Raw genomic sequence first — 24,123 nt, 5'->3', positions numbered from 1 at the left:
AGAAATGGCGCTTTCTCTGGTTGCTCTCGATCACCGCCACTGCTGCGAGTATGCTGGGCACCACTGGTCTCAGACTCGAGGAGCGAATAGAAAAGAAGCAGCTGACGACCTGGTCGGACACTGTATGCGGTGATGCGGCACGACAATGCCTGTCTTACCGTCCAGAGTGGGCATCGTGTGGTGAGAATGTCGAAGGCCACCAATGAGACCAAAGTGTGAGCTGCAAGTCAACAATAAGGAGCCAACAGGAGCGGCAGCTCAAAGGAAAAGGGCTGGGCAGCGAGCATGCAAAGCAGCGGCTTGTCGCTGGAGGAGCCCGGGACGTAGATGCGAGTGGGCAACATGTTGGCGATGCGCAGATTTGGAGTTGCTGTCTGCAAGGTGTTCCGTCCTTGGTCGTCTTTGGGGGCTGTATCCGAGTGAATGCGACACTGAGCCAACGCCAGCGCTTCCATGGCCAACGATCAACAGTATCGAACGAGATTTGTTACGTCCGCAGTGACGAGCGTTCACTCTACTGCTTCTCTCCCGCGGCTCAGACTTCTTGATGGGGCATATGCAGATTTCCACAATATCTATTTGTGAAGATATCCGGCAACGCGTATCCTCACTCGATGGAGCCGCATATCATCGAAGCTCTCGACAAGCGATGTAGCCTCGAAAAGACTCTTGAGAGCGAACCAGTGGCTTTGAATGGGCTAGTCAATATCCGAGCCGCAAGGATCGCTGCATATTCCAGAAAACAGAGGCAAGACATCGATTTAGACCCCCATGCTGATGCTTGCAGATTTCCCGTGTCTCACGAACTAACGGCACCCCAGGCGCCGACCGGGTCCGAGAAGCAAGGCCAACGTTGAGCGAAGCCAGTGCCAAGGTAGCGAGCGAGTGCTGTTGTGATGCTTCCAGGGCTGCACAAAAGATGGTGAAGGAAGACGTTCTATTGCAAACTTGCAACGTAATCGGGGGTATCCGCCACATTCAGATTGCTTCAACTTGAGAAAGGTGAGCTGTGGCTGCTCAAGGCAAGCAACGGCTGAAGTTGACTGCCTCTAGCACGGACCTAGTGTTTGGATGATGCAGGGCATGGGATGAAAAAAGAAAGTTGCAAACGAGCGAACCATCCACTCGGATCTATTTTCTTCATCAGATGAAAACTTTGTTATTTGGAGGTGTGATATCGTTTGATCAGAAGCCCACCGAGTTTTCAGAACATGAACCGAAGCAGATTTACGGGATATGTGGTGGCATGAAGAAAACGGCATGACGACTGCCTGGTATAAGGGAGCACCATGGAATTCAGGCGGCGGATCAAATCCTGATGCTTGATGCGAATTTCCTGTCCGTGAACGGATTTGAGAGAGACTGATATTCGAAATGGTGCATTGTTTGCTCCCGTCTTCGCGGCAATGAAGATGCAGAAGGCAAATTGCTTGGCTTGAGTTCTTTCGCGCCGGCACGCAAGGCACGGTCAGGTCGGTGCCGGAGGAGGTACGTACTCGCTGACTATTAATAAATCATTTCAGGCACAACGGCATGGCAGTAGCGGTGGAGAATGGAAGAAAAACCCATCCCTGGTCTTTCCGTACGGACGATGGCAGATGGTCTAAGTTCCAATGGAAAGAACATAAACTGCGTGCCTGCACTGAACGTAGAAGGGGGAGAGGATCGGCGTGATCACCGATGGGAACGAGCGAGGAAGGCGTGGACAAGGCATAGGCACGGCAGGCACACAGCAAAAGTCACAACGCCTACCTCGATCTGTGGCACTCTGGCTAAGGTACCCATTTGCCTGAGGCAAACGGAGTGAGGTACTGATCAGTGACACCCAAAGAGCAGGAAAGAGCAGCTGACACGCCGCACGAATGCAGGTGCGGACTTCCCTTCCACGTGTGCTTCCCGTTTGTATTGCTCGCACTTTCCACAATGTTTGATCTTCATGCACCTGCAGTGTCGATTGGTTCGTTGGTGCCAGACAGCCGTGACAACAGAAGGAGCGAGGACGGGCAATTTCACCGTGCTTGCCTCCCACCACCAGACTTCTTGGCAGCCTCAGGCTAGGATCTGCAAAATCGTGCGGATAGACTCTCGTGATAAAAGGCAAACCCAGGAATAACACTTCTCCTCCCCTTACCTAACAAGGACCAAGTCCCAGCCCTTGGCAAGGAACAACTCCATAGCAATATCGACGGAAGAATGGCGAAAAAGAGGGCAGAACTTTTGCTCTTTGCTCTTTGCCCAGTCTCAGTAACCCGGACCCTAACCGTACCTAATCCCTAATCCTAACCGGCCAAATAGAAGCCTACTTCTCCTTTTATTTTCTCTAATTTTATCTAGTTTTTGTATATATATATTTTTAACGATTTTATTCGAATTTAAAAAGATTTATTTCTAAAACTTCATATTTACGTGTAAATGTTAGTATGGATAGCTTTGGGTGGTGGGGAAGTGGTCTACTATCCAAGTATGCACGGCCGAATTTTGTATGGTTTTTTTTACTTATAAACCCTGCTAGTGGGTGGCCGTAGAGGGAACATGGGGGTGCCGTAGAGACGCACTCATTCACGCTGGATGCTCCCGCCGGTTGCCCGCAGCCCGACGCTCCCTTCCAGAGGCCCCAGAATATCGACAGGACGCTCCGCTGATCAACCGCTACAAGTTCTGCTTTGGGAGACCTTCCCCGGACTCGTCTCATCCTTCATCTTCGCTTCTGTCTTTCGCCAAAGAGACGAGCCAAACTCTGCCCTGTGCTTGGTGTGTATCCGTACCCCATACGGATACTTCGTACAAAAAAGTAAATAGTGCCTGACAGGGCACGGGAAACGGCAACTTTTCAGTCTCGAAGAATGCAATACACTGCCAGGTTATACCAAATTACAGGCACTAGCAAAGTACATACCTACCACCGTCCCTTTGGAGACTTGCAACAACAAGATACATCTTGGTACAGCTCAAATACGGGAATCGAGACTTCCGCCTTGCTGGACATGGCGACTTTGTCTTCTGCCCCCTCAAGGCATACCAAGCAATCGCGAGAGCTGAGGCAGGAAAAGACGTTCAAGAAGATCGCCCTGACCGCTCAAGTCGCTCCCCTCACCGACAACCTCCTCATCCTGCCACTAGCAAGCGTCGTAACCCGCACCCAGGATCCCGTCAGCCCGTCTCTCCTCGGTCACCTACCGCCTGGCACCCATCCCATCCTGCGCCATGTGGTAGCATCGGAGACACGAGGCCCGTCTGGGACTCTGAATCTTGCCCGGCTGGAAAGGGGCTGGAAGCAGTCGAGAACACCGTCACCACCATACTTAGTCTGTGTCATCTCCAGACTCCAGGCACGCTACCCCATGGCTTGGACGGATCAACGGCGGTTGAGCTCTCGGAGAATGCGGGGAAGAAAACCTTCTTCATCACTTGGCAGCCTGCCTCTAGGATCATGGGTGTGTATGTGCGTGTGTGGTTGTGTCTGTGTCTCAACCACAGCTAATGTCCCGAGCTAACATAGCGCTCGAGTCGTGTCGTCACAAGCGTGTTCCTCGTCAAATGCTTGCATTCAATGGAAAAAAGAGGCAAAAAGGAGCAGGGTCATTGGGGACAGATGCAGGGCTTGGCACCCTCAAATCGGTCTCCGGCATTCAGACCAACTGCCATCGCTGATTGCCGTCATGCGCTCGGTAATACCCCGATAAATGACATTGGGTACTCGACAATGTCACAGTTCAAGTCCGAGTTGATACAGGCTGCCAGCCAGTTAGTTCAAGGCCCCCTTGTTGCAAAACAATTACGGCTCATGGGAAATGAAGTGAGCAGTGACCATCTCGGTTCCGCTGGCAGACTGACGAAGGACACAGCTCGGCTCGATTGGTGGATTGACCAACAGAGTCAAGTGACTCGATTCATTCCTCTCCAACCCAATTAATCAACGCAGCCGCAGCCGCAGCCCTGGCGACCCTACGGAGACAACCAGTCGTGCCAGTCTCCAATTACAGCACTGCCCTAGGCGGAGCCCAAGCCAGCAAGATTCAGAGTTCCGAGCCGTCTGAACGACTACGCCATTTAAACTTTGCCGGATGCTGCAGGGTCCAAATCACAGGTACCGATGGTATTCGTCCACTGGCAATCGAGGTCTGCAAGACCTGACCTGCAAGGGAGTTGTGAACATCACCAGGCCTCAGGCAATGGTGGCAACGCAGATGGGCAACCATTGACCGTCAACAAGGAGGCATGACGTTTCTGGCTCGCTACCGAAAGGAATGCGGCAGAAGGCTGCAGAGCCGTTCACAAGCCGGAGCAGTTGTGGCAGATTCGGCGACTAGCCGGAGCTTAGAAGCAGCAGAAGCGTCGCCTTAGCTTCCTTTCTAGCTGGGATGACCGTATACGAACTTTACGAAGAACGCTATGCCATGCCACCTTCTCATTCTGTTCTATTTCTGCCCTATTCGGCTTCCGGTGGTTGGCAAAAGACGCGCTTTTGGCAGCTGGCATCGGACATTCGACACAATGGCAGTCAAATCCCGGGGGCGCGGCATGGCAGCTCTGACTCTGAGTTGACAAGACTATGACAGGACAGAATTTGAAGAGAGAAATTGGCAGCATCGTGGTCGAACCGTCACAGCGCAACATTGCATTGCAACTCAACGTGGTTTAGCTGGGCCCGAGAGAGTACTTGGACACTACGAGGCAGCACTTCTCGAAGGCTCCCTGGTTCAGATGCCATCCCCTCACGAACACATTAACAAACTATTACCAACCAGCATCTACCTTGTCATGGGGCAGCCCCCCCCCCCCCCCCCCCCCCCCCCTTTACTCCAATATCCAAACAAGTGTGCGTACCTACAGTGGTGTACCTCTCACCCTCTCCAGGCGTTGCTCTCGCTCACACCTCGCAGGGAAAGTCTTCCTCACGGCCACCAGTGACCACACACGCGGATAGAGAGACTGAAAATCACCTTCACAACTGTCACCAACGGAGAACAGGCACAGACACCAGTGCACCACCATCGAGACCGGACTGGAGCAACGGGCTGCAGACATGTCGACCGAGATTGTGACACCCATCTCCGCACCAAGAATCGCCGCTGTAACCCCGCAAATTTCTCCACCCTTCTGCTTCTAGCACATCTTAGCCTCCCAGGATCTCTTGGTCACGATGTGCGTGATGGCAGCGTTCTTGTCAGCATTGGGAAGGACGCCGCCGTCACCGGCTCTTGGGCGGCGGGCCTGGCTGGCACCGCTGGGTACTCGCTCGGTACGCCAGCGCGACTTGGGATTCGACCTTGACCTTGGGCCCATTCTGGGTGCTTTTGGGGTGGGCTTTGTTGGAGAAAAATCGCCAAAACGCCTGGCTGAACGAGCCCCTTTGCCCATTTGCCTCTTGAAGTTTCTCGCCGTCTCGGACTCTGCCTCCTTTCTTGCAATGCTATTTGAGCTAGCTCTTGCCCGACATCTTGCTTGACTCGCACGAGTGCTCTTCCGACTCTTCTTCTTCTTCTTCTTCTTCTCCGCCCTCTCCGAATTCCCCATATCTTGCCGGTCTGCTCCAGTCTCCAGAGGCACCACCTCCATTCCCCGTTCCCCACGCCCTAAGAGAACGGACCAACAATACGAATCCGGTCCTCACCTCAGCGCATCGGCCCCCGGCCCCCGGCCCCTGGTCTTCCCAAGCTCGCGGCCCCGTCGAAAAAAGGGCGAGAACAAGAACCCAGAAAGAGAGAAAAGCTTTCCTCGTTAAAGCCCATTTACCCTCGGCACTAGACCGACAAATCGATTCTTAAGCAAAAGGCAAGGAGCATTGTTAGGCTGGAACGGAGGCAAGGGAAAAAAGAGAGACGAGGGAAGATACCCACTACACAGACTTGGTCGCCATTCTCCAGTCCCCACGAGCTTCTCGACTCTACCTTATTCACCCCTCCATCCCACAAGGCACCACCAGCAAAACCAGCACCACCTTGCGCCCGCTGGCCCCGACCGTCACCTATTACTGCGGGACCCTCCCCGACATCGTGAAAGCCTGTCTTCGTCCGTCTTCTAGGCCAAGTAGCCTCGGTCCACACACTCTTACGGCAGGCCTTCTCCTTTCACTCCGTGCGTGATGTAGGTGTAGGGCAACTTCGTCCATATACCACATCTTTTGAGAGAAACACAACTCCGACAATCTCGAGAACCGCCATGCCTGTGCGCGCCGCAGGTTCCAGCTCGTGAGCATCATGTTGCTATATACCAAACTCGCCCCGCCAAAGGCTCCCAAGAGACGATCCAGATCAGGTGAGTCGATGCCCAAACACTCTGCCCTTTGCCTCCGCTTTGTTTCCTCCCGCCCCCCCCCCCCCCCAGCCAAGTGGTTCTCGTTTGGGCCAATTCGCTACCCGGTCGCGCTTCCCTATTGCCGCTCGAATGGCTTCGTGATGTTGCCCCAGATCTCGCACCCTTTTATCCCGCCATGACACACTTGTCTTTACTGGTCATAATTTGAGCCGATCTCTGACACGAACTCATTCGCTTCATGCAGGATGTACTTATTGGTGAGCCAACCCCAACAACCCCCTCTTCAATTTGATGTTTCAAGCTCCTAACTGACTTCGTTGAATAGCAAAGAAAAGGTACGGGCCTCCCATTTCAAGGAATCACCTCTCCTCGGATCACGACAGTGGCCCCTCTAAGTGACCTGTCAAACGGTTCTAACTGTAATTTTTCCGCCTGCAGAAAAAGAAATGCGACGAATCCCGCCCGCAGTGCTCTCGATGCGCCGAGCGTGGTCAGGAGTGCTCCTACGAACCAGTTAAGCCCCGACAACGCAAGAAGCGTGATTCGATCGCCGGTTTCGGTTCCTACTCATCATCTCTCACGAGCGAAATCGCCCTTATTCGACGATACTCGGCCCCCGATGCTACCATTAGACGCTGGAAGGAAGAGGCTCTGGATGACGAAGACGATGGAGCGGTGGAGGAGGCCATTCTAGAGGAGCCGGAAGACAGCGCCGATCCGCTGGCTTACGACTTCAAGAAAATGTTCGGCCTGCACCATGACAAGGATGACGCTCCGCTGATTTCTCCGGTTGATTCTGTCGCTTTCAATCTTTCGCTGGAAGATGCAGATGAGGAAATTGTACGCCGTCGCTCTATCCAGCAGGATGCGGTTCAAAATCTTGCAGTCACACGGGCACAGCGCCACCCGGACCTGGCCATGATCGCGCCTGTCCCGTTGGCGTCGCCGCGTCTTGAGTTCCTGTTCCCCACGTTCTCCGAGTTCTCGGAACGGCCAAATCGACGGGCGTTAGTTGACCACTTCACCAACGTCATGTCACACCTCATAGTGCTGCGAGAGACGGAAGCTGGAAACCCATTCCAACAGCTCGTGCTACCGCTGTGTCACAGCAGCAAGACTGTCACAAACGCGATTTATGCGCTCGCGAGTGCGCACTTGGAGAATAGAGGCTGTGGTCACACGGAAGAAAAGGCGGTATATTTCCACAACCAGGCCATCCAGGGCTTGGCTCGGTTGATTGAGCTTGGCGGGGAAGCAAATAAGAACGAGCTTCTGGCTACGATCATGTTGCTCGTATATTACGAAGTAGTAAGTGTTTTTGATTCCAACAAACGTCGAGACACCTTTGGCTGACCGATCAATAGCTTGTGCAGCAGGGCCGGTCCAATATCGTCGATGGCCATCTCAAGGGTGCCATTGCAATTATGAGTGGTAGCAGTGACAACACTGACCCAACCACAGCCTTCCTTGAACGTGTAGGTTTCCCAAATCTCTCTCTGTCTAGCACTCTGGCTGACCCCTTTACCAGGCATTCCGATTCTACGACGTTATTGCTGCACTCTCCTTTGGCACAGCTCCCCTCTCCACCGCACCAGCGACAGGCTGTCTCATACCCTTCCCACCGGTTGACTCTCCTACCACATCGCCTCTCAATTCTGTCGATACGTTACTCGGCTTCTCTACAACTCTCTGGCCTATCATCCACCGCCTTTCAAATCTCCTCGCCCTCAAGACCGAGCTGCAGACAGCCATCACCAATGGCCAGCTCACCAAGGTTGCCGTTCTGCGCTCCGAATTCGAGACCACTTCGGACGCAATTGAGCACGCACTCAAGCAGTGGCAGCCGAGCTTCCCCCCGGGCTTCTCAGCTGACACGATGGACGATTTGAGCTCAGATGAGTCTGATGTCGTTTCTGAGCGTGCTCGTCTGCATTCGATCCTCAACAATGCCCTCGCCTACCGCCACTCTGCGTTTGTGTATCTCTATCGCAGCATCTACGGTTACCCGAGACGGCACCATCTGGTGCAACATCACACACAGGCGGCACTAAGCCATTGCGCTGCCACAGTCAATCACGCCGGACCTATGGCGGCTCTTTTGTGGCCACTGTTCGTGGCAGCATGCGAAGCCATTAGCCCGAGCGACCGGCAATTAGCCCGACAGGCTTTTGTGGCCGTTGAACGCCGGCAGGGCATGACGAACATTCAGCGCGCCTGGACAATTGCGCAAGAGGTTTGGAGGCGAGCAGATATGATTGACGACCATGCCGCGTACGAAGACCATGCCATTGGAATGTCCACGCCCGGTCAACGGCTCGGCAAGGGAGCCGACTTGTGGAGGCGGGTCAGCGAGGACATGGGCGTTACGATTGTCTTTGGGTAAAGAGGCGCGATGACATGTCTCTTTGGATGCGTAAGCATCACCACCTGCCGCCGTATATAGTAGGGAGTCATCGATGAGATTTGACGTAATGAGCAAAGATAGGCATATCAAGGAGGTGTGGTTTACAACAAAAAAAATACTCTTATGGGGGTCCGGGGCGGGGGGGGGGGGGGGGGGGCTACGGTAACATGGCGATGGTTTCGGCGCTACCGGTTCTTTTGAGGTTGGACATGAGAAAGCAGTATTCCAAGAGGGGCCGGAGCGGCATGTGTGTTTGCGGGACATGGAGTTTATCTGAGATTTTACGATATCATCACCTTGTAGTAGGCGTTAATCAAAGTCACTTTTACTCAACTACTTGAAGCGCCTCGTTTACAGTTCGAATTCCAGTATACGCACGATAAGGCTTCTTCTCCCGGCGAAGAGACCAGGTGCGTGTCTACTGAGTACCTACCCAGTCTTTGTTCTCCAATAGTGCCGTCACTGGTGCCACCCAGGCTGCGCGGGCTTCCCGTGGTTCCCGAGGGCTCAAGTGGGCTGACGCGGGCCTCGGGGATCTGGGGTAAAGCGGGTCACCATTGCCTAGGTATGTGGTGTGTGGGCAAGGAGGGGGGAGGGGATAGCGGCATGAGTCTGAGTAAGTCTGGTTGGATATTTCGTGTAGGTGAGACAAATCGCCTGGATTCTCACTTTTCTGATGCATGGTCAGATGGGATACCACATCAAGGGTTTCTTGGGGATGAGTGATTCTGGTTCGTTGTTTGATAGATGGGGGGGCTGCGAAAGCTTCGATGAGTGCGTTTGGTAGTATGGGCTTGGCAACATGAGAGACGTGAGGGAGTTCTTCACACGTGCGTGTTCTGAGATGTGATCTGGGCAAGTGCCGGGCCGACGCATCGGATAGAGTCAAAAGTAAGGCGGGGGAGGAAAGAGCTTCAACGTAGGCATGGGAGGAACTGCCTGAAGCGATACACTCCGAGATGAAGCTTCTCGACAGCCTCTTTCCAATAGTCTCGTCCTCTTCACCGATAAGTCCGTCTCGTGCAAGCGGTGAGACTCGGTGGAGGGCAGGTTGAGACCTGAGAGTTAGAGAGGAGAGTTAGGTTTGGACGGTGCATGGGCAACTTTGGTCAGTTCTCAACTTCACTTACGAGGCCTTAACTTGGTAATCTTCCTGACCAAACGCACGAGGCTATGCCTACCTTATGCGAGATTCCCTGAATTACGGAGTCCACGAGTGAGACGGCTTTTCACTGAGGTGGGCTTGGCTTGTGTCTTGGGCAGATTGTTCAGCCATTGGCAATGCGCTCACTTCACCCTTCCTGAGAATTGGATGCAAGAATGGACCCGAAGATGCGGAAGGAGAGATGATCATGCGGATGCCGACTTGACGGATGACGGACCCAGTTTTCTGTGCCTTCCATTGCTTCGGAATTGCTGAGTGCAGGAAGGTGCAGTTGTCTATGGTGGTCACTGTACAATGTGATGAGGCAGGAACCTTTCTTGGAGAGCGCTCTTCCCTTCTTGGATTGGATATTTTGGTCAGGGTACCTCGGAATGAGATGAATTTCTCTCATATGTTTCCATTCATTATCAGTACTTAAGGTAGCTTAGCACGCTTAGGTATCCTGACCGAGAATCAATGGATGGAAGCCTTAATTGTCTTGATTTCCCTCCGCTTTTCTTCCTCCGACCGGATACCTTAGGACCCTAGTCCACACTGCATCCTGCATCTCCCACCATTCCACTTTGCCCCCGATCCTTTCCCCCGTCTTCACAACCCGTCCCGCCGCCCTCCGATGCCAATCTAAGACAAGACGAGCAAGTTCTATTGACGACGCCGAGCGTCCCTACCTACCTACCTACCTACGCCATTACCTACTCCCACCACCCCGTACGCATCAACATCGTCGACTACGGTCTGCGCCTCTCCCGGCCGCCTTCATCCCCTAGTGCCCCCAACACCCCCCCCTCATTCTTCCTCGCTCGTCTTCGTCACCCCCTTCCTCGGTTGCCTTCGCTATTCATCTGCCGCATTGCCCAGTCACCATTCACCACTCACCAGACCAGCCCTTCCAAGGGTGCTGATCTCTTTCTGCCCGTCTACTTTCTTTCCCCTCCCATCCCAGCCTACCTATCCCATCATTCCCCCCTTGGTTGGTGGTCTAACCCGTCCGTTGCCACCACCACTCACTCACTACTTTCTTTTTATCCCCCTCCTCGGGACGGGATGAAACGGCCATGTTTCTACGTTGCACGACTACAGCCCTCAAAACATCTCCGTTCTTCCATGAGACTTCCCGCCGCCATGTCCCACCTCCATCCAACATACATTTGACTTCCGTCACCCGATCCTTCAGCTGAAGCCTGAGCCCTACCCGCCTGGATCTGGAGCTACAGCACTGCGTCTCCACCAGAACCCCCTTCACATCCTGCACAACCCAAGCTTTCCCCAAGGCACGCCGCACCTAGCACTCTGCCCCGGGAGCTACACCCTAGTTTAAGCAATCCGCTACAACTTCCCTTGGCCCCCCCCCCCCAGAGAGCCGGGAGATACCTGCCATCTCCACCCAGGCCTGACCTGACTCGGAGACCCAACGTGGATCACTCGCCGCTGCTTTGCTTGCTGCGCCCGCTGCTGTTCTGTCACTAAGGTACGCAGTAATAATGTCTTTGCTGGTTTGGTCCCCCCCTCTCTGACCCTTCCAGTCATTCTCCGCCCACTGCAGCGCAGCATCATGCTGCGTCGCTATTGAGAGGTTCCTTCACCTTGCGCGCCATGACCTCCATCGTCAACGGAGCGACCCCCGCGCCCAAGCAGATCCGCTTCGTCACAAACCAAGGCCATCCGCCATCAAAAAGACGCAGGATCAACGCCGCGTGAGTTTACTCCTTTGCTTTCTCTCCCCTAGTTCTTCTTGTGTTGCAGCCTTGCTCGCACAGCTGCTGCATGTCACCGCCCATGAATCGTTTCTCGCATGCAGAAGCTAACCTGACTCGGGCTTCGCCAGATGCCTGACCTGCCGCAAACGAAAGACGAGATGCGCCGGCGAGCGCCCCAGCTGCTCGACTTGCGCCAAGAACGGGCATACCTGCTTGGGGTACAATGAAGTGATTGAGAAGAAAACTTCAAGTGGCGCCATCGCCACCCGAGATCCCCACCGTGACGAGGACGACGACGGAGAGGAAGACGAAGACGAGGACGAACACATTCGGGAAGAAGAAGGGGTAAACCACGACAAGGGGAAACATGGAAAAAATACAGCTAGCAGTCGGCGTCTCTCTGGGCTCCAATCGGAAAGCGAACAACCGCCCGAGAGCATCACCGACGCCAACGCAGGCCACTTGCCGACCTTCTTGCGACGTTCGTCAGAACATAGCTCTCGTGACCAAGACCAGAGCTCTCGACCCGGACGACCTTTACATCCTCGCACAACATCCTTCTCCGACGATGCGCGCAGTACGCAGAGCCGCTCCCCTATCTCGCACCATACCGAGCGCCACAGGGTGCCATACTTTCGCTACTTCGGGCCAACGGCCATCGTTCCCGGGTACAAGCAGATGGTGGTGTCTGTACGTGACCGCAGGCGAAGCACTGGCGGCTCTATCGGTGCTACATCTCCCAGCTCGGGTTCTAGTGTAGTTCAGTCCATGGGGATGGCTCTGTCAGGCATACCTCAGCATGAGGAGGCTGCTGTTGCCGACGAGGATCTGCCTGTTTACGACCCCAACGATACTGCGCCAGTCCACCCTCTCGTTCTACACCTGGTCAAAATCTTCTTCTTACATTTGGGCTGCAACTACCCCTTTCTGAAGGAGGACAACTTCGTCCGTATGGTCAAAGAGAAACGCGTCGAGCCTATTCTTGTCGATGCTGTGTGCGCGTTGGCTGCTCGTTTCTCCGACTCGTCACAACTCGGGCACAGCAAAGATGAAGAGGCGTCCCATGCAGAGCAAGGCCAGTTCTATGCCCACAGAGCAAAGGCTGCCACTGTCGACACCTTTCCTTGCCCATCAGTAGGTGCTGTCCAGGCGCTTTTGATGATGGCATACGAAGGTTTTGGAGCGGATCAAGACAGTGCTTTGTGGATGTACTTGGGTCTGGCCATCCGCATGGCTGTTGACCTGGGCTTGCAGAAGATGGTCGGCGTTATATATCAAGGAGAAAGAGACCCTTGGTATACTCGCCACGGAGACCAAGCAAGCAGTGATGCGGGAGCGACCGAAGGTCCCCAAGAGGACGATAATGGTCTCACCCGCGAAGAACAGCTCGAAGTTGAACAAGAACGGACTGACACGTTCTGGGCAGTCTTCGTTCTAGACAGAGTGATATCTTCTGGAACTGGCAGACCAGTGACTATTCGTGACGATGACTTTGAGTTGGCTCTGCCAGTGTCGACTCTCGACCCGGCATCGGGTTGGCCTGCCCCTTTCCCCGTCTTCATCCAGATTATCCACCTTTACGGCCGTGTATCCGACGTCTTGAACAACATCCGCAACGCAAACGACCTTACATCGGAGAAGTGGGCAAAGCTTTCGCGGATGGAGCATGAGCTAACGAAGCTCTACCAAAAGCAAGATCCCCGGCTACACTTCAGCGTCTCTAACTTCAAGACGTACTTGAAACTGGGACAGGGAACGAACTTCATTCTTCTTCACTTCTGGTTCCATGCGCTCATCATTATCCTGCACCAACCTACTCTGCTCACGCCATTTGGCTCATTAAGGAGCACGCATCAGCTTCTTCCTAACAGCCGCGAGCTTTCCATGTCTAGCGCCAAAACGATTGCCGATATTCTCGCCTTTGCAGAACTCATCGACCCCAAGAGCTTCATAGGAAACCCGTTCACGTCCCAGCCCATGTACATCGCTGCGTGCGCTTTCCTCATGGAGTCTATTGCAAACGCATCAAACCCCACATCGAGAGAAACATCCCCACCAAATGAACCAAAGATGGAGGGTCAGAGACAGAAGCCATCCTCGCATGAGCAAAGGATGTCTACAAAGCACTCTCTCCTAGCATCAGCTGCCAACCAGAATTACTCTCGATGCTACAAGAGCCTCCAGCAATTGCATAAATACTGGGGTGGCGTCAAGTACATCCTGACGGCGCTTGATCAGAAGTCAAAGGGGATATGGGATTGCGAGACGTACACCAACGAGGAGTACGAGAGCGCCCGACTACCTAGGCGAGGCTCAATCGGCGGGCGTTTCCCGCATCCATCAACGCCCAATTTGCCGCCAATAGCTTGGTCTCTTACGGGTACGACAAATTCACCAAATTCCAGCCTCACGCTCATGTACCAGAACATGCATGCTACTCAGTCTGGCCATCACGGCACCACGCAACCTCATCAGTCCAACATTCCCACATCTGCACCTACACCCCCTGGGAACATGATTTATGATCCAATCCGCCAGAGCTTGCCGGAGGCAGCTCCCCATTCCATCTTTGCCACTGCATATCCCCAACCCGTTATTTCTGCCATGCGACACACGTCGCGCCCTCACCAATCGCAACGTTTGTCGACATCATCTATGAGCCCGCCTAATCAAGGAAGAGGCCATCTGCAATTTGAAGGCATCCAGGAAGAGCACACTTCGCCTTCTACACGCAATGCCGGGGCAATGCTTGCTGCAACTTCACACCCGCAGCAACCGACGTCTTTCACACCTTCGTCACACAACTCGGCAGGGTATGATCACTCAATGATGCCATCGGTCTCTCCATCTGGCAATATGCACGATGCGGTATCGCAACAGCACCACAACGGGCAGCACATTGCATTTGATCCTACGTACGCCAACGCGACATACTCCTATCTTGGGCATGGCATGGGCCCAATCACGGATGTCATTACCTTTGAGAACCCGATTGACATCGGAGCGTTGGGTTTGCCAAACGAAATGATGCCACCATGGTTGGAATACCTTCCTGGAGATGTATTGGGTCTGTTTGAAAACAACAATATGGATCCAGGCTCGTAACTAAGGATCTTATTGCTATAATCGGAAGCACAATCATATCGCGTCTTGCTAAATGTTCCGCAGAACTGGACTGTCACGCTACATATACCCTCGGAAGAAAGAATCAAAGCAGCGTATTACGAGCTGCGATCTGTTTGGGCAACTAAAATCTAGGCGTGGGAACGGGAATAAAATTTGACGGCAGGCTATGGTTTGCGTTATATCCTATCATTTGATGATGATGATGAACTAAGATTCGGTGCTGCCTTTGGTCATGTAATGTTCAGCGTTGTTGATAGGCATTTTTGGAGCTGTAATATTTTTTCGGAATTTATATTTTTAATGAAGTCAAAAGCTTTCGGCATGTGTTTCTCATCGAATTCGTAGGTGGGGGGGACACCATCGATACTCGGAAATTCCCATGCATCATGTTCACGCAGGAGCACTTTAACACAGCCATGCAGTTTACGTCCTTGGTTTGATGCACATCTCGAGTCGATTTCTAGGCCTCGGAAGGAGGTGCATTCCGTCTGTAGATTGCCGGCTGTCTTCCCGGAGGCATCGGAGCAGCGGAGCCGAAGGATGCCTGGCGGATAAGTCTAGGTAGTCACTCTAAGGTAAGGTAGGCGGAGAGCTTCCCGAGCGCTTATCTCATCCGCCAAAATGGCGGGCGGAAAGATGGCGAATTTTGAGTCATGATGGAGGGCGACTCTGACGCAGGTGTCGAATCTACACCAAGCCGGGCATCGCGAAGTTGTTTCAGGGACGTAAGATGTAGGTACGGAATAGGACTTAGGCTGTCGTCGACTTGGTAGGTGCCGTTTAGCAATGGAATTGCTAACGTCCAAGAAATATCGAGATTGAAGATTAGGTAATTATCACGAATTGCATCCAACGGCGATAAGGTAGCTGGCTGCTGAAGTAAGGCATCCGTATCTCCAGATGCCATCCCGGACAGCTCTGACGACACTGACGGGCAAACACATGGGTCAATGAAGGGCGCTAAGTGGATGGGTGGATACCTTTTTTTTTTTTTTTTTTTCTGCGTGCTGCGTTGGAAGGAAACGAAAAAAAAAAAAACTTGAACTGCAGCGACAGCGATGCTGCGGGAAGACCGCCCGGCTAAACCTTGGCCGACCAGCGGCTGGCCACGCAAAGATTTTTCCGAGAGACCGAACAAGAGCTTACCCCTTGTTCCGTCGATGGTTGGTGCGCAATCGCGGGTACCCGAGTAATCCCGAGCCAATCTTTTCCGCTGCAAAGGACAAGTTCCTAATTGCGCCTGTCTCGGTCCTAGCTCGCTCCTCCCCCCCAGCCGCGGCGCCGCTAAAAAAAGGCCTCACAATTTTTCCCCGGCCGCCTTGACTTCCCGTCCCTCGACAACAACAAAAAAAGTTTCTCCCTTTTTAACCATCACCTCCTCCCCTTGAACCTCACGATCCCGTTGCGCGGCTCTTCGTGAAAAGTCCCTCTCCACTCAGCCTTTTGTCTTTTTTTCTCCGGTTCGATTCACACATCACATCCACAATGGCCTCTTCAGTTCCCTCCACCGGCTCGGCCAAGGTCGATGCCGTCGTCGAGAAGGCTACCGCTGCCGCCCCTGGCCAGCTTTCCGGCCTTGCCCTCTACTCCAGATTCGCCCTTGCCGGTGCCGTCTGCTGCTCCGTCACCCACGGTGCCCTCACTCCCGTCGATGTGTAGGTGTTTTCCCTTACCGATTCCTCAGCTTGGGGGGAGAATCTTCTCCCTGGCCGGTGCGCGCGTTCTTTCACAAGCCAAATTGGCGGGCTGAAGAGAAAGGCCGCAATCCGCCAGAGAAGCCCCGTTCAACCGCGGCCGTCGACAATGACGGACCGCAATGGTGTATCAATCCAATTGGCACAGATGGCTAACGTGGGCATACACAGCGTCAAGACCAGAATCCAGCTTGACCCCGCCACCTACAACCGCGGTATGATCGGTGGCTTCAAGCAGGTCATCCAGTCTGAGGGTGCCGGCGCTCTTCTCACCGGCTTCGGACCTACCGCTGCCGGATACTTCCTCCAGGGCTCCCTGAAGTTCGGTGGATACGAGTTCTTCAAGCAGCAGTCCATCAACTTGATCGGCTACGAAAACGCCGTCAACAACCGCACTGCTGTCTACCTCGCCTCCTCCGCTGCCGCCGAGTTCTTCGCCGACATTGCCCTGTGCCCCCTTGAGGCCACCCGTATCCGTCTCGTCTCCGAGCCCACCTACGCCAACGGTCTCATCGGTGGCTTCAGCAAGATGCTCAAGAACGAGGGTATCGGTGCCTTCTACGCCGGATTCGGACCCATTCTGTTCAAGCAGTAAGTACAACATCCTATCCTCGGTTGTTGGCGCACACGATGCGTCCTACACTGAATCCAAACCGCATCCAAAAAGAATATCAAAAACTCATAACTTTCCAGGATCCCCTACACCATGTCCAAGTTCGTCGTCTTCGAGAAGGTCTCCGAGGCCATCTTCCGCAAGTACCCCAAGAACACCCTCTCCGACGGTGCCCAGACCGCTGTCAACCTCGGCTCCGGTCTCATGGCCGGTTTCGCCGCCGCTATCGTCTCCCAGCCCGCCGACACCATGCTCTCCAAGATCAACAAGTCCAAGGGTCTCCCCGGTGAAGGCACCACCTCCCGTCTCATCAAGATCGCCAAGGAGCTCGGTATCCGCGGCTCCTACACCGGTATCGGTGCCCGTCTCTTCATGGTCGGTACCCTCACTGCCGGTCAGTTCGCCATCTACGGTGATCTCAAGAAGGCCCTCGGTGCCACCGGCGGTGTCGAGATCTCCAAATAAACAACGACTTGACGAACCGGAGAGACGAGGTGAGAAGATGATGATGGTTGGCAAAGAAGATGAAGAAGAATGGTGCTGGTTTCTGGATGAGGACAGAGATGTCTCCTTCGTCCCCCCTCTTCATCACCCTGGACCCAGGATTGTATAACCCAGGAATGAAACACTAAACGGCGGGGAACCACATTTTATGATATCCTCTCACAGCAGCAAGCAGCATTGCTTCTCTGCATTAGAAATTTCTCTTTTTTACACGAAAGAAAGAAAAACGCTGAGGTCACTACAACATCGGGCCTGGGCAAACCCTTCTTGTTTTCATCTGTTCAGCAAGACTCCTTGGAGGGGGTGGGGGGACTTGGGAAATCTTTTCAGCAACTGCCTATCATAGAAGGCATAGAGCATGATAGACGAAAAGATGGCTTGGCCCGCCGGAGGGTTGTATAATAGTCGCTTTGTAGTTTGCAATCATAGACCGGGAGTTTGTACCTCTCAGATGATTTTCTCTATGCTGTGACTTGATGTTGTGACTGATGGTGTATTATAGGATAGATGTTTAGCTTGGTGATCGAGTAAACGACAATTCTCTCAAGCCACTTGACGAAATCCAAACATGTCATTTCAACAGCCAGCAAGAAGATCGGAACTAAGCTGTCACGATCGTCAAAGCATTCATTTCCAAAATTCACTAGTCGCAGAGTACAGATTACTACAGATAGTTGGATTGTCTTTCGTCCGTCAAAGCGGCCCGGCAACTGGGCCCCATGCCATGCCGCCACAACGGGAGGAGGAGAGCAACACGAGAGAAAATGCGGATAGGATGGGAAGGCCGGATGGAGAATCCGGGTGGCTCAGACGGTATCAGACGCGGTCACCGACATTTTGACCCCCTGGAGACAGGTACCTTTCAAAATGGAGAGTCTGGGCTTTCCCGTTGATGGGAGAACTATCTACTCCGTACTCATATACTTATCGGGCTTTGATAGATGACGTCAAATAGGCTGTGCGAGAAGGCGACGACGTCCTGGTGTCAAATCAAGGGCCGTCGAGGAAGTTGCCGGTAAAGAGTCCAAGAACTCATTCATCGAGGTCAGTTGACAACAAGAACACAACAGATGGGAAATAGAAGCACATCACGAAGAAACGACATGGACACTGCATATTCATACATGAGGTATCCTCCCCCAACCATCCGAATTCAAGACTTTCCATTGTGTCCAGAACATTGAGGCGAAGAACCCAATTGGGCGAAAAGAAGATGGTTGGGCTGGGAAAAAAACAAGCGGGTCAAATTTCCACCCCCACCCCGTCACCAGTGACCGTCCACCCACTAAACCCCCCCCCCGGTGATTCGACCCGGCAACGGGAGTAAACAAAACAGATGAGTTCACGCAACGCAGCCCCCCGTCGATGCGCCAGCCACTCCCGTCACTTGTCAATGCAAAGGCAAATGCAGGATGCACCCTGGGCCTATCCCGACTCTGTAGACTGAACGCGCCTCACTCTCACCGCAGCTTTTTTTTCGTGCTTCCCCATCTGATGATGCCCAACCGGCGCCAAAAAGGAAGAAGCCCACTTGAAATAGTTCGACCAACCACCGGTAGACAACGAAGCATCACATATTAGCCAAACATCTCTCCCTCTTCCTCACTCTGTCTACTCCGTATGTCCAGAAACAAGTTCAAATTCAACACTGGGAAACTCTCATCTTCAGAACCAAGGCCCACCTTGGAAAGAGCACCACAATTTTTCACCCAAACCGCCCAAAACGAACCACACCTCCAAACCGGTTGCTCCCTCGACCCGTCCCGAACCGGGGGATTCATAAACAGACTGGAATTATAGGGTACCACCCCCACACTTCCTCACATTCTCGACGTTGTGTCTCTGCTTTCTACTCTCTAAAGAGCAAAGGAGGATTATCCCAACCCAATTCACTGCATTCTTGAAAGCCCGCTTTTATCCAGCTTACCGCTTGCTTGCTTCCTTCCCGTCCCGTCTACGGTCGACCTATCTTCCTCTGGATTGGGGGTTGCTCTTGTCTGTCTACTCTGCGAGAGAGAGAGAGAGAGAGAGAGAGAGATAGATGCTACGATCCGGGACGAAACCCGAGGATCTCGACTTTGAGATCCATGTTGATCAGTCTTGCTTGACGACACCCGCGCACGAAGCTGCCGAGCCCGAACTCATGGACGACGAGGTCCCCGCTGCTGCTGCTGCCAAGGCCGAGGAGGTGAAGACGGTGGGGGATATACATGATGTCGAGGACGAGACTCCTGCGGTTGTGGTTGAGGAGTCAAAGACTGAGGTGGATGATGTGAAGGAACACGATAAGGAGGAAGACTCGACGACGGCCGAGGCGGCTGCTGCCGAGGCTGATGATGAGGATACTCCAGAGAAGGAAGCCGAGACAACAGTCGAGGAGGCTGAGGAGATTAAGCCTGCGGAAGAAGCTGCTTCTGAAGAGCCCGAGGCCAAGGTTGAAGAGACAGAACCTGCCTCGGAAGACGCACATACCACTGAAGAGGATAAGCCGGAAGCAACAACGGCAGAAGAACCCGGCACAACACCAGCAGATTCGTCTGCGAATACCGATACCAAAGAAATACCTGAGGAGGAGCCTTCAAAGCTGGAGGTCGAATCTGAAGAGGCTACCTCGGAGGATACCCCCGGATCAGCGGCTGTGGACGAGACTAAGCTAGAAGAGTCGGCGCCTGAACCAGAGCTTGAGGCCGAACCCGAAGCTGTTGTTGAGGCTGAGGAACCTGCGGAAGAAACAACGCCTCCGACGGAACCTGAGCTTCAGATTGAGGAGGACAAAGAAGATGCTTCTCTGCCGGAGCCCGAGCCAGAAGCTGAGCCAGAGGCTGATGCAGAGTCCGAACCCGAAGTAGAAGTCGAAGTCGAGGCTGAGGCCGAGAAAGAACCTACACCCGCCACAGAACCTGAACCTGAAGTCGAAGAAGTCGAAAGGGGGAGGTCACTCGGCCCCACGGCCGAAATCACAACGAGCCAACTGACAGAGCAAGTCGCAGACTCACTCAACATGGCCCAGACAGACTCCGATGAGACCCCAACGCCAGCTCCTGCCGTTGAAGACGCCGGTGAGGATCATGATGAGCCTGCCGCCGTTCAGGAAGCCAGCCGCTCTTCATCCTCTCTCCGCCGCGCTTCCGGCCGCACCGAAGCTCTCATTCAAGCTGCCGCCAAGGAGGTTCTCGAGCGACTCGAGGCTCAGACCATGGAGACCATGAGAAACAGATCACACTCTCGCCATGATTCCACGGGATCTACGAACAACGGCACAGAGCTACACTACGATGTTAGCACGCGCCGTGAATCCTACAACACCGACTCCCGCGCCAGCCGCCGCCGCGAGTCTTACAATACGGAATCTCGGGCAAGTCGTCGGGAATCCTACAACACTCAATCACGAACCAGCCGTCGAGAAAGCGACGCACACCGTCGACCTACCCATACCGAGGACGGCGGCGACAGCTCCTCCCAGCACGGCGACTCAGACGTCTTCAGCGACCGCAGCCCGCGCAGCTCACTCGGTTCCTTTGACGGCAACGTCGATCATCACAAGGACACAAGCAACCGCTCCTCCAAGAGATTCTCCCGCATGTCCGACGACGTCTCCGTGTCCGAGATGTCCTACTACGACAAGGAAGACTTCGTCCCGACCATCCGCGGCGCGCCCCGGATGCCCTTCCGCTCCCCCTCCGACGTCCGGGCTCTGCAATACTCATCTCCCGCGCCCTCCGTGACCGGCTCCTACTCGCCGCGATCGAGCAAACGCTCCCAGGTGCCGACCATCTCCCGCCTCGGCAGCCCCAACGTGTCCGCCCAATACTCCCCCAAGGGGCGCAAGACACCCACCCGCTTCAACCCTAAAAAGGAGCCCGCTCCGCTCGTTCTCCTGCACGTCACGCTCCTCCCGCTCCGCTGGCAGTGGGCCGAGATCCTGGAACAGACGTCCTCCGAGACCCTCTCCCCGGAAGCAAAGACGCTCCGCGAAGCCTGGCACCACCTCCATGACCGCGTGGCAGATACCGTCTGCGAGCGCGGTATCCTCCTCTCCCACCCTCAAGACGACTACGAGATCCTCGAAGAGCGCTTGCTGGAAGCCCTCGACCTCCCTCTTCGCCGGAGGGCCCGCGTTCTCGAGTGCGGGCATTACATTGGCCCGTCCAACGAGATGACGCTCGGCGAGGACATGGACAGCGACGAGGACGAGTACGAGGAAGAATCCAGGCGCAAGAGCGCGCTTGTAAAGACTCACTGGTGTCAGACGTGCCGTCACGAGATCCGCTACGAGTCCCTCGGTCCCGGCAAGATCTTCCGCATCAAGGTGTACGCTAGCAACGGCCTTATGAGGACCGGCGCCTGGGCTGCGTGCTGGAAGGAGATGGAGCGTGTCGATGTTGAGATTGAACCCATTGTCGAGTCGGCTGTGCTGGATGAGCTGGAGCGTCTCGTTATCGCGCAGTCGCAGCAGTTGTCGCTGGTGAAGCACGATCCTACCATCCTCGAGTCAACTGAGGGGCGAGATATGCCCGAGGAGCGCGGTATGTCGGACTTTGACCGCGATTTGCCTGATCTGGAGGAACCTCTGCACGAAGAGTCGCATATCGAGGAGACCAACCTCCTAGAGCCGAATTACATCGAAAGCGAGGCCCACGTCCCAATCTCATCACCTCCCCCCGCGGAAGAAGAAATCCGGCCCCCATCCCCAGAGCCGATGCCCCGCTACGACCCAAGCGAGGAACGCCGTCTCCGCGACGAGGCGCGCATGCGAGAGATCTACGGACACCCTCCGGCGCCTGAACCAGAGCACCACGAGCCGGCCTCCGAATCTCGACCCGCGTCATCACACCACGACGCGTACTCGGCTCGGTTCCCTCCTCCCCCACAACAGCAACAGCAACCCGAAGCGGAACCTCAACAACCTCAGTACCATCAAGAGCAACAACACCACCAACATCACCAGTCTCCGCCCCCGCCAGAGGAAGCCTACGCCCAGCACCACCAGCGCCAACAACCCTTCCAGAACGCGGGGCTCGGGGAGTTACTTCTTGAGGCTGCGCGGGTGTTTATGCAGGATAAGAAGAAGCTCGCTATTGTGGTTATGAGTTTGCTTGTGCTGTTCATGGCGATTAGGCCTGCGCCCAGGGAGGTGAAGGATTGGGATGGGCAGTTTGTCGATCATGCTGCGCCTGTGGTAGCTGAGGTTCCTGCTTCGCAGGCGCCGTTGATGGAGAGTATCGAGGCTGTTGTGGAGTCTGTGACGGCGTCTGAGGTCCTGGTGGAGGTTGTTGTTCAGCCTACGCCGGAGCTTGATGCGCCTGAGGTTGATGCACCTGAGCCAACAGGGGAGGTTTTCCTGTCTGAGTCCGAGTCTGAGTCTGAGTCTGATGCGAGCGTTGAGGATGTTGAGAGTACGTCTACTTCAGCCACTGAGCAGACTTCTGCTGTGGAGCAAGAGACTTCTGTGACTGCCTCGCCTTCTTCTTCTTCCGAAGAAGTCAGGGCTCCTTCGCCTACTCCGGTTCATGAGACGATTACTACCAGAGAGTTGGTGCGTATCATTGAGACTGTGACGGAGACGGTCAAGGCTGTTGTTACTGAGACGGAGGTCGTTAGGGTTCAGCCTACTGCGAGCGTCGCAGCTGAGGTTGACGAGGTTGAGGCCGAGGCTGAGACTGGCGCTGAGGCCACGGTCCAAGCTGAGGAGGGCTCCGTTGAAGACGATGTTGCTGAAACCCTCGCTGCGGAGGACGCATCCGAGACCGAAGAACCATCGGCCTTTGAGACTGTGTCACCAGTCGAAGAGTCTGTAGACGAAGCTGAGTCCGACATGAAGGAGCCAGCCACTGAGACAGCATTGCCCGTCGTAGAGGACGTGGAGCACGACATCGTTGATGAACAAGCACATGTCGATGTGAATGAAGAGACTGAGCTGGAGCACATGGAGGTTATGGATGAGAATGAACGGGACGAGCTGTGAAAGAGATGAACGGGCTAGGATGTTTAAGAAGAGTCAAAGAGGAAATGTGAAACGAAGCGGCTAGGAAGGAAGGAGAAGAAGGAATGAAGTAAAGTGTTACGATATCACACCCACGTACTGTTTACGCAACGCACATGCATTGAATGATTCTTCACATCAGCCAGCCAGTCAGTCAGTCTTTTTCAGAAGAGAGGGTGGTATATAGACGTGGGGTGTTGGACGAGTTTGGAATTGGGGAGATTGTATATGGAGATGTAGTGAGAGTCAGGTGGCCAGCTTATTAGAGCTGGTGACGAGAAATGGATTCCACTCATTTGTGGCTTTTATCTTTTGAAAATGACTTCGTACAGCCTCTCGGGAAAGTACCTCGAAGTAAGTGTGTGAGAGAAGCTGTGCATGTTGCCTTCTTACCTCCTACTTTCAACGACTTGACTACTTTAGAATATTTATGCCCTTACCCGCCAAGTCCCTTTATTACTCCATGAACCCGAAATCAAAATGATTCAAGGTCTCGTCCGATATTACAAAACCTGGAGGAGGTCCAGTAGCAATTACATCGCTATTCTCTCCGTAAGCCAGCTCCGGGTACGCCGGAGTCTCAACATGCGCCCGCAGAACCTTTGCAATCCTGAAATGGACTTCTGCCTCTGCCAGATCAATGGCCTTGGAGAACCCAGTCTCAGGATCCCCTTTAGCG

The 24,123-nt window shown here is 54.2% G+C and overlaps 6 protein-coding genes across 6 annotated transcripts; 5 read left to right on the top strand and 1 right to left on the bottom strand.

Moving 5' to 3' along the window:
• Positions 1-439: 439 nt before the first annotated feature.
• BDP81DRAFT_434992 (uncharacterized protein) lies at positions 440-1,548 on the bottom strand. Its single transcript, XM_060591011.1, has 3 exons — positions 1,054-1,548; positions 822-1,002; positions 440-748 (listed from the first exon to the last, which is right to left on the bottom strand). Exons 1-3 carry the CDS (start codon positions 1,260-1,262, stop codon positions 608-610), a joined length of 531 nt encoding a protein of 176 aa, XP_060441572.1. The 5' UTR covers positions 1,263-1,548; the 3' UTR covers positions 440-607.
• Positions 1,549-2,743: 1,195 nt separating this feature from the next.
• On the top strand, positions 2,744-3,861 carry BDP81DRAFT_74537 (uncharacterized protein). The gene is made up of 2 exons (XM_060596234.1): positions 2,744-3,438; positions 3,500-3,861. The coding sequence occupies exons 1-2, from the start codon at positions 2,844-2,846 to the stop codon at positions 3,649-3,651; spliced, it is 747 nt and encodes a 248-aa protein (XP_060441571.1). The 5' UTR covers positions 2,744-2,843; the 3' UTR covers positions 3,652-3,861.
• Positions 3,862-6,200: 2,339 nt separating this feature from the next.
• On the top strand, positions 6,201-8,641 carry BDP81DRAFT_452561 (fungal-specific transcription factor domain-containing protein; the record flags this gene model as incomplete). Its single annotated transcript, XM_060592759.1, has 6 exons — positions 6,201-6,258; positions 6,503-6,515; positions 6,584-6,593; positions 6,697-7,566; positions 7,623-7,733; positions 7,787-8,641. The coding sequence occupies 6 exons, from the start codon at positions 6,201-6,203 to the stop codon at positions 8,639-8,641; spliced, it is 1,917 nt and encodes a 638-aa protein (XP_060441570.1).
• A 2,779-nt stretch (positions 8,642-11,420) lies between these two features.
• On the top strand, positions 11,421-14,629 carry BDP81DRAFT_327648 (fungal-specific transcription factor domain-containing protein; the record flags this gene model as incomplete). The annotated part of the gene is made up of 2 exons (XM_060585153.1): positions 11,421-11,521; positions 11,653-14,629. 2 exons carry the CDS (start codon positions 11,421-11,423, stop codon positions 14,627-14,629), a joined length of 3,078 nt encoding a protein of 1,025 aa, XP_060441569.1.
• Positions 14,630-16,135: 1,506 nt separating this feature from the next.
• On the top strand, positions 16,136-17,422 carry BDP81DRAFT_463648 (mitochondrial carrier domain-containing protein; the record flags this gene model as incomplete). Its single annotated transcript, XM_060594051.1, has 3 exons — positions 16,136-16,305; positions 16,516-16,935; positions 17,038-17,422. The coding sequence occupies 3 exons, from the start codon at positions 16,136-16,138 to the stop codon at positions 17,420-17,422; spliced, it is 975 nt and encodes a 324-aa protein (XP_060441568.1).
• Positions 17,423-19,372: 1,950 nt separating this feature from the next.
• BDP81DRAFT_74456 (uncharacterized protein) lies at positions 19,373-23,576 on the top strand. The gene is made up of 2 exons (XM_060596233.1): positions 19,373-23,093; positions 23,151-23,576. The coding sequence occupies exons 1-2, from the start codon at positions 19,503-19,505 to the stop codon at positions 23,424-23,426; spliced, it is 3,867 nt and encodes a 1,288-aa protein (XP_060441567.1). The 5' UTR covers positions 19,373-19,502; the 3' UTR covers positions 23,427-23,576.
• The last annotated feature ends 547 nt before the right edge of the window (positions 23,577-24,123 follow it).

The sequence above is a fragment of the Colletotrichum phormii genome (genome assembly GCF_030913505.1).
Source record: "Colletotrichum phormii strain CBS 102054 chromosome Unknown BDP81scaffold_19, whole genome shotgun sequence".
NCBI classification, from domain to species: Eukaryota; Fungi; Ascomycota; class Sordariomycetes; order Glomerellales; family Glomerellaceae; genus Colletotrichum; species Colletotrichum phormii.
This window is presented reverse-complemented; position numbering and strand designations above follow the sequence as displayed.

Coding starts and splice junctions, on each gene's coding strand:
- BDP81DRAFT_434992 (XM_060591011.1), bottom strand. CDS start 1,262: ATGCCGTTTTCTTCATGCCACCACATATCCCGTAAATCTGCTTCGGTT. Junction 1,003..1,053: donor ATCCAAACACTAGGTCCGTG/CTAGAGGCAGTC, acceptor GCCACAGCTCAC/CTTTCTCAAGTTGAAGCAAT. Junction 749..821: donor TTCTCGGACCCGGTCGGCGC/CTGGGGTGCCGT, acceptor TCGATGTCTTGC/CTCTGTTTTCTGGAATATGC.
- BDP81DRAFT_74537 (XM_060596234.1), top strand. CDS start 2,844: ATGCAATACACTGCCAGGTTATACCAAATTACAGGCACTAGCAAAGTA. Junction 3,439..3,499: donor GCCTCTAGGATCATGGGTGT/GTATGTGCGTGT, acceptor GAGCTAACATAG/CGCTCGAGTCGTGTCGTCAC.
- BDP81DRAFT_74456 (XM_060596233.1), top strand. CDS start 19,503: ATGCTACGATCCGGGACGAAACCCGAGGATCTCGACTTTGAGATCCAT. Junction 23,094..23,150: donor CTGCGAGCGTCGCAGCTGAG/GTTGACGAGGTT, acceptor GTCCAAGCTGAG/GAGGGCTCCGTTGAAGACGA.